General features: G+C 44.2%; 1 protein-coding gene across 1 annotated transcript; it reads right to left on the reverse strand.

Moving 5' to 3' along the window:
* Window positions 1–2,171: 2,171 nt before the first annotated feature.
* efna1b (ephrin-A1b) lies at window positions 2,172–11,518 on the reverse strand. The gene is made up of 4 exons (XM_058648640.1): window positions 11,242–11,518; window positions 3,456–3,751; window positions 3,172–3,360; window positions 2,172–3,028 (listed from the first exon to the last, which is right to left on the reverse strand). Exons 1-4 carry the CDS (start codon window positions 11,337–11,339, stop codon window positions 2,907–2,909), a joined length of 705 nt encoding a protein of 234 aa, XP_058504623.1. The 5' UTR covers window positions 11,340–11,518; the 3' UTR covers window positions 2,172–2,906.
* Window positions 11,519–12,515: the final 997 nt, after the last annotated feature.

The raw sequence follows: 12,515 nt of genomic DNA on the forward strand, positions 1-12,515 counted from the left end.
AACAAGGCATGGAGTTTACATGTTCTCCCCGTGTGTGTGTGTGTGTGTGTGTGTGGGGGGGTGTCTCCTTTTTTGTCTTCCTCCCACAGTCCAAAAACATGCAATAATGAGATTAGGTAAATTGTGGATGATAAAGCAGTAGAACATGGATGGATGGACTTTAACATGCTCATAACAAACATGTCGATGAACAGGAGAGCAGGAACAATGTGTTTCTGCTACACCGAGTTACATGAGATACATCCATCCATCCATTTTCTACCGCTTTGTCCTCCACATGAGGGTCACTGGATGCAATGCCAATAGGGCTGACATAGGGTGATAGGCGGAGTAAACCCTGGACAGTTTGCCAGTCCATCGCAGGGCCAGATATAGACAAACAACCATTCAAGCATTCACTCACAGGACTGTGGGAGGAAGCCGGAGAACCTGGAGAAAACCCACACATACACAGGGAGAACATGCATTCTCCAAACAGAAAGGCCCTTGTTCCAACCAGGTTCACTGTGTTCATAATTACAGTGTGATGGCTGTCATATTTAAAATGTGGACAAGCCATAACCTAATGTCTAATTGGGTAATTTTTAAGCTTGTGTGCGTCAATTCAGAAAAAAAAATCTTTTAAGGTGTGAATTAAACCATCTATCAACTGCTGTCATACCGTTTAGTAAAGTCCAGGTAAATTCAAATTGAATGCTAATCACTTAAAATGTCTGGGGTGGATGAAGCTTCCTGAACCCTCACTGTGAACGTCCTTCCACTGCCTCTTTTAAATTGCTTCTTTAAACATCAGTCAGCCTCGACCTTTAACAAATGTGTTTTTTTTTTCTCTTCTTCTCCTTCAAGTTTCTGTTTGACATTTCCTTTATTTTCTTCATATTATTTAATTTTCATGTAATTATTTCTTAATGTCAATTCTGCACGCGCCCAGAACAATATCACCTTTCTGGTTATATACTTTGTGCCTTTTTGATATAAAAAAAAGTTATTTCTTTCTTCCACGTGCTGTGAGTGTCTCTCAAACGAAATGTCTGTAAATCTGCGTCCACCATATGCATTTTCAATGTGTTCAGCACTTTCTTCTTGCCATGTTCTTGCCATGTTTGGTCTGCTCCTGTTTAAAGTTGTAGTATCAGCACACAGCGAATTTTAAAGTATGACGTGATCATGGAAAAACAAACGCCTCTGTTTCATGTTCTGGTTTGGTGTGCATATGTTGCATGGTTTTACACGTGATGGTGACTTTTGACAGTTTTCAGTCAGCTCTGAGGTCCGTGCACTCTGCACCTCTTCATTCCAACATACCGCTGTGCAGATGTAAGACGGATGTTCGGCTTCACCTCCACAGAGGATGTAAGGGGCAAAAAAAAAGACGGCGGGAGAAAGTGAGTAGGCGAGAGTGACACCTTTACACCTAGTTGTCAGTTTGCTTGTGGGCCTCTCTCTTTGCACTCTCCCGCACTATCGCTCCTTCATCGCACCCCCTCTTGGATCTTGTGTTTGGTTTTCAGACTGAAATCTTACCCAGGGCCAGGTCTGTCGCCAGGGATAAAAAAGAAGTGGGGATGAGAAAATAGAAGCTGGGGAAGACCCGAGTGTGGAAATCTCAAGAGGGCTCCAGAGATTTCATCTGGCAGGAGCTTTGCCAAACGGTGTCATTCGTTCTAATCTCGGCAAAATGTCACACAAGCTCATGAAAAACACAGATAGGTCTGTTTATTACATCACGTTTTTTATTTCTCCAAAGATTTTTTGAACATCTTAAAACAGTTTCGTATAGTTTTTTCTTCTATGTACAAATTTACATATGAACATTTACAAAGTATGTTTAACAAGGAAAAAAAAACAAGTGTATATTGTGGGAAGTCCCTTCAGTTTGAGGTCTGACAATGTGCAAGTTTGATCACATCTGCAAACACCAGCCAGTGTACCATACCATGATACTGCACAGACAGCAGACATGAGGGAAGAGGCTCAGCTCCCTGACACTCCTGCCAGTTGTGTTGTGACTGCCAACAACTCAACACAACAACTAGTCTGGGATTTGGAATTTACAACATGATCCAAATGAAGAGGTACAGCGTGTAAAATGTATATTATCCCTCACCTCACCCTTCCTTCCAAATGGGTTGGAGAACAGTTGTGTAGCCTCCATGACAGTCAAATAACTGTGATGCGTTTCTTTTAAATTTGCTATTGATCACTTTGGCTTTTTTTTGTTAACTAAATGTGTACTTTCTTTACATTCTAGAGTACCTGAAGCATTGTGCTTTGTCATGTGAATGCCAAAGTGACGCTTTGCCAGACTAACAGAGATACAACAGGGAGCCAAGTGCTACATGACAGACATGACGGCGTGATGCACTGTAGAACACTTTGGCAGAAGCCAACAACATTTCACATACACAGTCGATAATTTCTCTACATGAAGAGGAAGAAAGATGACATTAGCCGTTTGAAATCAGTAATACAATGCACAGCTGTACCAACGGTGTGAACATCCAGGCATAGTATAGCAATGCGGATCATGTTAAAGGATAAAAGTATCGAGCTCCTCTTGTTGTCGCTATCCAACATTAATTCATGTTATTCAAGTGTTTTGATCAGTGTGCTTCCAGTTTTGTTCATTATGACTGAAAAAAATGTGCATTTCAAATGTTCAAAAATGAGAAATCCATCCTCGTGTATAAAAAACAAAACAAAAACACAAACACGCACACACATACTTTTGAGGTCTTCTTCTTTGGAACGATCCACATTCCACGTTCACGCAAACAAACACGTCAAACGAACACACGCCGACAGCACTGCTTTGTATAAAAAAAATCTGTAGAAAAACAATCTCTGAGTCTTCATGGTCCCAATGACCAGCATTGGCTTAGTATTGTCTCTGTTGTGGTTTCGTCTTAGTGCAGCATCAGCGCTATTAAGACTGGGATTATGGTGAAGAAGAGTGAAAAAGAAACAAGCTGTGTTGCTGAACTGCCCACACTCCTCTGGACGTTTGGCTCCATCACAGCAGGGTCATCTGAGGAAACAAAACAGGGAGGGAGATTCAGTCTCAGATTTCATCGCTCAGTCATTGATAACACACAGAGTGGTATTTGTCTTAGACGCATCCCTGCTGGGACTATTTTGCATCTTTCTAGTATTTTGTATAAGAATCCTCACCTGCTGGGAGCCGGTTTGAGGGGTTGTGCACTCCCCCGGCAGCGGGGAACTTCATTTTTCCTCCATCCTGGCTTTTCCCCGTCTCCTCTGTCTTGGATTTGTCCAGGTGAGATTTTCCAGAGCCTTTGTTTCCGACGACATCCACTCTCAGCCGCAAACAGTCCTGGCCATGGTGATGCATTGGCTTGGCTGTAAAAGGTCAAAAAGAGGTAACAGGTTTAATTACGAGAAAACACTCGTCTGGAAAATAAAAACGTCAGCGGGTCACTTGAAATGATACTTACAGATATAATAATAGCTCTCTCCCTGTCTGAACTCCTTGCCCAGGGTGAACGGTGTGAAGCGCTGGAACTTCTCAGAGAATTTCTCAGGGGCATGGGGAGCAAAAGGCCGCGAGCACTCCCAACGCAGCTGGTCAAAGGAGTGAGGTTTACACACCTCGTAGTCCTCCCTCTCCACCATGTACAGCACATAGCGCTCGGCGGCGTGCGACGACACCTCGCCGTGGGTGTAGTGGGGACAGATGATGTCCAAATAGTCATTGATGCTCACTTCCACGGTGTAATCGTCCCACAGGAAGCTGCAGGGAGACAGGAAAAGAGGAGGTTACCGACACATGTTACCTCATATGAATTACACAAGCATATATCATCTGCGTATACACGTGTTTGTCACGCGCTCGTGTAACATGCATGTGTTCAGAATAATAATGAAGGACAGTCATGGTTTAGCAGGGTTAGTCAGACAAATATCATGTGTTAACACAAGCTGAGCCGATAAGGAGCCACGCAAGTGTGTTGACGTGTTTCCCTGTGCTTGTGCAAACCCATCACTGAGATGGAATTAGAAAGCGCCTGATCAGGTTGGACTTGTTCACTTGTTTTTCGACAAAAGCAAAAACACATCTTCCACACACACACGCACACTTATTCTCCTCTCTGCCTCCCTTTTGGCTCCAGCACAGATTCACTTGTCACCTGATTATAAGGCAGAAAACAACACAAACTCATCCCCACAACAAGTTCATTTACACTGCGCTGCTGTCTCCGTCTCGCTCACTTCTCTCATCACCTGGATGTTAAAGCTCCCGTTGGGACTGCACACTTTAATTTACTGTCTATCAGTATCTCTGCCTCTCAATTTCGTTGATTTCATCAAAGACAGAGACACAGTGGGTGGAGACAGCCAGACTCCTGCTCTCTGTCTCCCGTTTCATCTTTTCCCTTCATTTAGTTTTATGGCTCTTTTTCAGCCTTCTCGTCTCCTCTTTGCTCATTTCCTCTCCCGGTTTCTTCCTTGTCCTGTAGACTTGGTGAAAAGGAACTATAAATTCCAAAATGTGGAGTCACACTGCAGATTTTTTGACGGCTTGTGTAAAGGGCTGCAACCAATGATTATTTTCATCAGTACTTGTTTGGTCCATAAAATGTCAGAAAACGTTTCCCAAACCTCCACATGATGATGTTCTCTTGTTTGTTTCAATGATTTCTTTGTTATATGGAGCAAAGGAACCAGAAAATATTCATTTTCGAGATTTTAAAGATTCATTTAGTATGTGTGCAAGCGTGTTATAGGGAGTGAAGGTGTCTACGTCTGCCATCGTTTACATGCGATGTAAGTGTGTGCCTCTCTGCATCAAAGTATGTTGTGGCTCCTGTTGTTGTGGCTTCTGTCAGGGCCCCCCTGGCCTAGTCACAGACACACTGGCTCCAAATGTGGGCCTCTGACCCCTCCTTCCTGCCTCTGTGTGTGTGTGTGTGAGTGTATTAACTACCGCTACCCTACCTGTCAAAACACGCTTTGTTCGCCGAGCACAGCCCTACACTTGTTATCCAAGGCTAATAGCCTGATCACAATCCTCCACTTACAAACTCTGCTCCCTCTCAGAAAAAGGCTCTTTCAAAGTGTGGGTGTGCACACCTTTGCTTGTGTGTTTACATGCGTGTGCGTTCACAGTGAAAGTAAAGAGGAAACATCTGTTGCAAACTAATTGGCCAAAGTAATCCCCGCTCTCACCTTCTTCTTTTTCTTCTTCTCTTCCCTGTTTTCTTTGAGTAAAACCAGTAATAGCAGAGTAAGAGGAAAACAAACTGCTCGAGGATCTCTAGTAGTAGTAAAGAATAGTTTCAAATTGTATGACATGCACCTTTACCCCACACTGTGTCCTTGTCAGTGGCCTTGCTACTCTCTGCATGAAAACAAAACAAGAAACAGATTCTGTTGCTAATTTCATTCATGGTTCTCATGTTTAAGAAAACTCCCTTTATCCGTCCCCTCACCTCCTCAGTCCCCCTCGTCTCCTTCATTGGTCTGGCTAATTAAAAGCTGTTAGGGGTCTGGGGCCAATGTGTTCTGCAGAAAAGGAGGGGAGGAGGAATGAATAGGGTGTAATTATACTCTCCCTCTCCCTAAAGACAGAATGCCTGAAGGCTACAGGACCCCTTCAACCCTTGTACCTTACCCCCTGTGGAGCGTTCACTGCCCTAACTGCTGCGGATGTATGTGCTCATATAACTGTCCAGATTTATTTAGGCTTTAAAGATACAATATGTAACTCAATGACATACTGTGCGTTTAATTAGGCTTTTTCCCCCATGCATTGTGTTCACGTGACAAGGAGTTAAGACACTTTGAAAAGCAAAAACCCAAGTGAACTAGGTCGACGCTTAAAACGCGAACCCCGTCTCTTCTCTACCTTCGCTGTCGTTACACATCAAAGCTCTCCAACGCTCCTCTGCGTCCTCCCACTCCACTGACTGGCAGTTCTCGGGAGAGCGAGAGTCGCGATAATGTGATAGCTATGTTGTGTGACTGAGAGCCAGGTGTGCGAGCGTTGTTACAAACCTACTTTCCACACAGCTTCTTCCTCTTCCCGTGTGTTGTTTTGCCTCAGCGTAAGTGTGTGTGTGTGTGTGTGTGTGTTTTCATGGAAGAGGGATTCTCTGAAGACCCTTAATAAGGGCGTCTCATGCCTCAGGCTGGTGAACACATCTGTTTATCAAGGCCTGCTGGAGCCTCTTGTGTGCTCGAGTGCGTGAACGTGAGTGTGATTTCTTGCATGTGACCGAGGTGTGAATAAACAGCACAGGTTGAAGGTGGCTGTTTGTCACTATGATGTTACTCTAGCTTTTGCGTCAGTGGGCAGTGTGTGTGTGTGTGTGTGTGTGTGTAGTAAGGGAATAAACAACTAAAATAGTTGTAGTCCTGGTGGATCTGTCAGTAGGTGATTTGTTCAACACTTTGCTCTCCTCACTGGAGCTTTGATGTCCATTGTCCTTGCACTGCCTTCTTCCTTTCATTTTCCTGCTCTCCCTCTTTCCTCCCCCCCCCCCCCCCCCCCCACCTCTCCCTGACAACACTGTCATTCCTCCATTTGTCCCCCAAACTCACACACTGGTTTCAGTCAAACAACTGACGCAGTCAGTTCACTCTCACTCGCTCCTCTCTCTCTCCTGGGAGCGTTTCAAACTGGCAGCCCGGGTCAGGGGTTAGAGTTCAGAGTCGTAACTTCTCACACACACACACACACACTCACACACACACACTCTGCCATCTTAGTCAGCACTGCAGATACTCCTTTTACTCACACACAGCACACTAACTGGGCGAGTCAGCACGGCTGAAACACTAAACAGATGCACCCCCACCATTTGCTCGGCAGGTAATCAGGAGTATGTGTGTGCACACGCTGTGGTTTGGCTGAACAGGGCTCTAACAAGGTGCACTCATCAGATTTCCAGTCGCCACTTCACACGTTTAATATCCATTTAATGCCCTCTTCATTTCCTGTGGCATGGCAGGTTCACACCTCGTTTCACACGAGCTGTGGAACTGTCAGTACTTCAAATGGATTCACTCCATGAATGCTAATTTAATATCAACTGTAAAGTCATTCTGGACAAGTGTCCGGCTTCGATCATTCTCTATCTTGTCGTCCAGCAAAACCAAATTCAACATTATCTGACAGAGAAGACACTGAGAATCCCTTTGGGCTTCGCAAGATGAAAGCTTTAAGAACTGCCGTTTCGGACTTTATTCAATTCCAAACTCCGTCCCTCCCTTCATCCATCACTGTCAGCTCTCTCCTCCCTCCGTCTGTCTCGTCTTTATTCCTCCAAAAGTAGCCCCTCCCCCCCATACCGATCCCCTATATTGTCCTCTTTCTTAACACGGACATAATATACCAGGGCGCTTCATCCAGGCTAATTTCTCAACACAAATCCTTTTCTGTAGTTCACCCTTCTCTCACCCTGTGCCGGGGCCCCTCCTCCTCTCTGCACCCAAAATCTTTTCACCCTGTCCCCCATTCTGTAGCCCCCCATTCTGCCCGTGATGAATAGAGAGTTTAATACGTTTGGGGGCGTTAATCTGTGTCGCTCTAACTGAGAGAGGAAGAAAAAGTCAGACTTTACGTTACTTTTTTTGGGGGGGATAAATACTGGACTAAATGATATTAAACAAAACACCCTAAAATACTTATGCAGCAGTTAATCTGTTATTTAATCTATCCTTTAGGGGGCGATGGTGAGCTACAAGTGGACATCAATGTCAAGGTATGCCTGAAATGCTGTGAATGAGCACTGCACGCATATGTGCACACACACACACACACACGCATGCTTGCCCACACATACAATGATAACGCAGGCCTCTTTAACAGAGCCGGGGCTCAGAGGTGCTCTGTTTGACTCCGGTGGAAAACTACTGGGGCAAAAACAGAGGAAGGTCTGTGAGAATGAGGGGGGAGACTGGTGGGGAGACGGGAGGGAGGAGGGAGGAAGTCTGGACCACAGATAAGGAAGCAAGAGGAAGAGCTGAGAGAAAACAGAGGTACACAGATACGATGACAGGGCAGGAGGATGTCTACAGGCCTGTGACCCCGATATTAAGTTATACAAACGTAGTTCACGAACTGCATCGAAAGCTCCAGATGCTGCTGTGTGCCACGATGCATAAAGGCCTCCGTGAACATTTAATTATGAGTTTAGTATGAGGGGAGTTATATCAGCGAGGAATACACACAAAAGTCCTTTTGCCATGACGGGACAGGAGATCTAGCAAATGAAAGAGAGATTTCCTGCTTGTTCTGATGGACCCCATACAGGAGATTATGATGGGAATGACACACTCTGACAACTAGGTTTATTTTTATCGAACTTGGCACAGACTGTAGAGGTCGTACTGTGATGAAACAGACAGAAGTTACATCACAGGATCACAGAAGCATATATATATATATATATATATATCTGTATATACAATAAAGCCAGATGGATGATGGATTTATGTCTATGGGTCAGATGGTCAGATTAAGAACCTCCTGTGTCTGTATTAGTGCTTGTGTGTGTATGTGCAATCTCTGTTGAGATTACAGGCGAACAACCAGAGGGGACATGAGTGGAGGTAAATTAAGAGTGGAAACAGAGACAGCCAGAGAGAGGGGGAACAAAATGTATGAAATATATGAGTTGAAAGGAGGAAGGGGGGCAATTAACCATCCTCACACCAAACCTTAGGCCACATGTATGTGTCTGGGCAGGCCCAGCTCCCATAATAACAGCTAAAGGCAGACAGAGCCAGATGTAGACAGAGATAGAACTGAATATTGCAGTACAGCAATAGTGGGAGTATTAAGAGGAAAAAGACAGAATAAAAGGGAAGGAAAAAGAAAAGCAAAAGTGATTAAAAAAGAGGCAGTGGAGCAGAGTAGGCAGCATCCACATCTGTACCTATCTTAATCCATAAGAAGAGAGGTGGAGATAGAGTTGAGGATAGTAACAGCGCGGTGGAATGCTGGCTGTAACTAATATTAACATCCATGTCCTCCCTCTCGCCCCCCAGTGTATGCAAGTGTGACTCACACATTTATCACATCTTGGTAAGACTACCTTACCGTAATGGCCACTCCCTGTTCAATTCTGACGCGGAGACTCAAACACACATAATCACGTACTCTCGGTCCACAACAAAAATAAAATCTCTGCCAGTTAAAGCACGCCGGGGGCAGCGAGTTCAAACTCTCTCCTACTCCTACACACACACACACACACACACACACACAGAGTCATAAAGTTGACACAGGCAGAGACATGTGGTTAAATAACAAGACTGGACGAGACAGAAAAACACGTCTCTCCACCTGTCATGTCAGAAGAAAAAAAAAAAAGATACACAAACACAGACACACACCCACTGCGATTGGAAACTGGTTTAAGTTACAGAACAGAAACCCTATACAGTAGATTGTAATTACACACACACACACACACACGCACAGTGACATGAATGCCAGACTGTTGCCATCTGGTCACTGTCTTCCATCTATAAGACAAATCACGGCTTCTCACAAATACACCGAGAAATCAATTAGCATCAATTATCCACAGTTGTTTGCCATCAGAAGCAGCTGATAGATCTGTGTAATCCTGTGAACAGGTGACGGATTGATCACTGGGGACACAGCTTTGGTCAAGCTGGAGGAAACCGACAGACAAAAGAAATGAGGGACACAAGAGTGGACAAGAGAAGGGGGGGGGGGGGGGGGATACTGAATAATGATTGCACTGTATTATATATTATATTATATAATGTCTTAATCCTCTTAATATAATTTTCAGCCAGTATCTTTATAAGGTTCTCTATTTCCTCATAAAGTGTTTGTCGTATCAATTAATTTAATGTGTGACTTGCTGCTGGTGTGTGAATTGCATGAGTCTGTGTCAGCATGAAACCATGGAGTAAAAGGGATTAGTCTTATGTGTTGGGATTTTCTTCTTTTGGTTCTGCACTTTAACTGCAGTAATCTGACTAGACCACACCAGTTCTCTCTCTCATTCCCCCTCTCTGCGTCAAAAGCCTGAGCTGTTGTTCCCTCTTTTATCCACACTTGACCAGAAAAGGTTTCACATTTCCTTCTGAGAAGCTAAGTTTCCACCTTCCATGTCACCTGTGCTGTAGTTCCTCCCCTCGGTCTGTAGTGAGTCAAAAGTAAACTTCAGGTGAACCAAACCCAGGCTGCTGAGTCACACACGGAATAACCCATGACAGGACTTTCCATTAGACTCTTCATCCAACTATTATAGGACAATTGTTTTCCTTGTTGCATGGTTCTTTTGTCATTGTTAAAGGGCAATTAGAGAGCGAGTAATGTAATCAAGACAAGAGAAAAGGCCTATAATGGCTTTGGCCCCCTTTTGGGCTGAGTGGCGGGATTTAATCGATCCATCTCAGTGGCAGAGAGGCGAGGACGCTGCTTTAGTTTCAGCTATAAAATAATACTGTCCTCCCAGATCACTCGCCCCACGCTAAAAGCTCAATAAATCGCGCTGCGCTATTGCGCGTCTGTCAAACGCCATCGATCCCACTGAGTGGTCGGGTAGCATTACACTTGTGACCTCAAAACAAACTACACAGCAATATGTGACTCACACACACACACACACACACACACACACACACACTCATTATCATCCCCAATGGATACAAATAATCCAACTCTTGAATTGTCAATTCTATAAAAGTGCTAAAGAAATCACTGCGAGTGCAGTTTTTTTTTTTTCCACACTGTTGTTGACACATACACAGGTGCAGACAGCGTCACTGGCCAAGTTCATGCTTGTCAGTCTATTTTCTTCCACAGTATGTCTGTGTGTGTGAGATGCGGTTATATATAGTGGTGAATCTGTCCATCTGTCTGGGCATTTATGCCCCCAGCCCCAGCTCCTCCTCAGCAGCCGGCTGTTGCTCTCACACTCGTTTACCACAATCCAATTTGGTTTGAAACGTCACATAAACCTTTAATTAAAAACACGGGCGAACACAACACGCTTAGTTGTAGCTGTATAAAGCAGCGCTTGGAGCCAAACGAGGACAATGCGGACTATGAGAGTAGACTAAAGGGTTAACAGTCGCAACTTGCATCCACTCGAGTCTGTGCACATCGAGAAAACACGCACAGACTCACTCTGAGAGCAGTTATTGCATGGTACGGACTAATCCACTCACAGTGCACAAACACAAATGTGTGGAACACATAGAAGCGCGCGCACAAACGCACATATCGGCACTTACTTTGCATTCGAGCTGTTCCAGTAGACGCTGTGTCTCTCGGCAGAGACGAACCAAGCACCGGCGCACAGTGCCAAACACACCAAACACGCCAAATCCATAGCTTCTTTCGTTCTTTCTTTCTTTCTTTTTCTCCGCAGGGACTTGAACAAGTTCAGCCACTCAGTCTCGTCTGTAAGTGAAGATCTAGATGCGTAATTACGCACAAGGAAACCAAAACGTGGATTTTACGCTGCTTGTTGAAGGCAAATTCTGACTCCCTGACAAACGATGTTTAACTCCTGACTGATCCACAGGAGCGCAACTTGTGCAATTTGTTAAGCTTTGGCTCCGCCCATCACCGTGACATAAGCCAATAGTGGCGGGTTTATCTGAATACCCCGCCCACATTCGCGACTGTAGAAGCGTGCTCCACCTGCTCTCACTTCACACCACGAATAGAGAAAAACACAAAAACAACCTCGCAGTTACAGCCATTAGAGGTGTTATAAACATGAATAAATCAAATAGGTTTGACCTATATCAAGAGAAAGATTGTCATTACTGTCACGTTTTACATGAACACTGGTTCATATTTAATAATGACATGCATGTCAGATGACAGCAGTTCTGTACTGATCTTAGTGATTAATGATTAGTGTCTGTAAATAGATATACAGACAGACAGACAGATAGATAGATAGACAGGCAGACAGACAGATAGATATATAGATAGACAGACAGACAGACAGACAGACAGACAGGCAGTCAGGCAGGCAGGCAGATAGATAGATAGATAGATAGATAGACAGACATATAGATGGATAGATAGACAGACAGACAGGCAGATAGATAGATAGATAGATAGACAGACAGACAGACAGACAGGCAGACAGGCAGATAGATAGATAGATAGATAGATAGATACGTAGATAGACAGACAGACAGACAGACACACACAGACATATAGATAGATAGATAGATAGATAGACAGACAGACAGACAGATATATAGACAGACAGACAGACAGACAGGCAGAGAGATAAATAGATAGATACGTAGATAGATATATAGATAGATAGATAGACAGACAGACAGACATATAGATGGATAGATAGATAGATAGATAGATAGATAGATAGATAGATAGACAGATAGATAGAAAGACAGACAGACAGACAGATAGATAGATAGACAGACAGACAGATAGATAGATAGATAGACAGACAGACAGACAGATAGATAGACAGACAGACAGATAGATAGACAGACAGACAGACAGGCAGGCAGAGAGATAG

The sequence above is a fragment of the Solea solea genome, chromosome 13, assembly GCF_958295425.1.
Source record: "Solea solea chromosome 13, fSolSol10.1, whole genome shotgun sequence".
In the NCBI taxonomy this organism is placed as follows: domain Eukaryota; kingdom Metazoa; phylum Chordata; class Actinopteri; order Pleuronectiformes; family Soleidae; genus Solea; species Solea solea.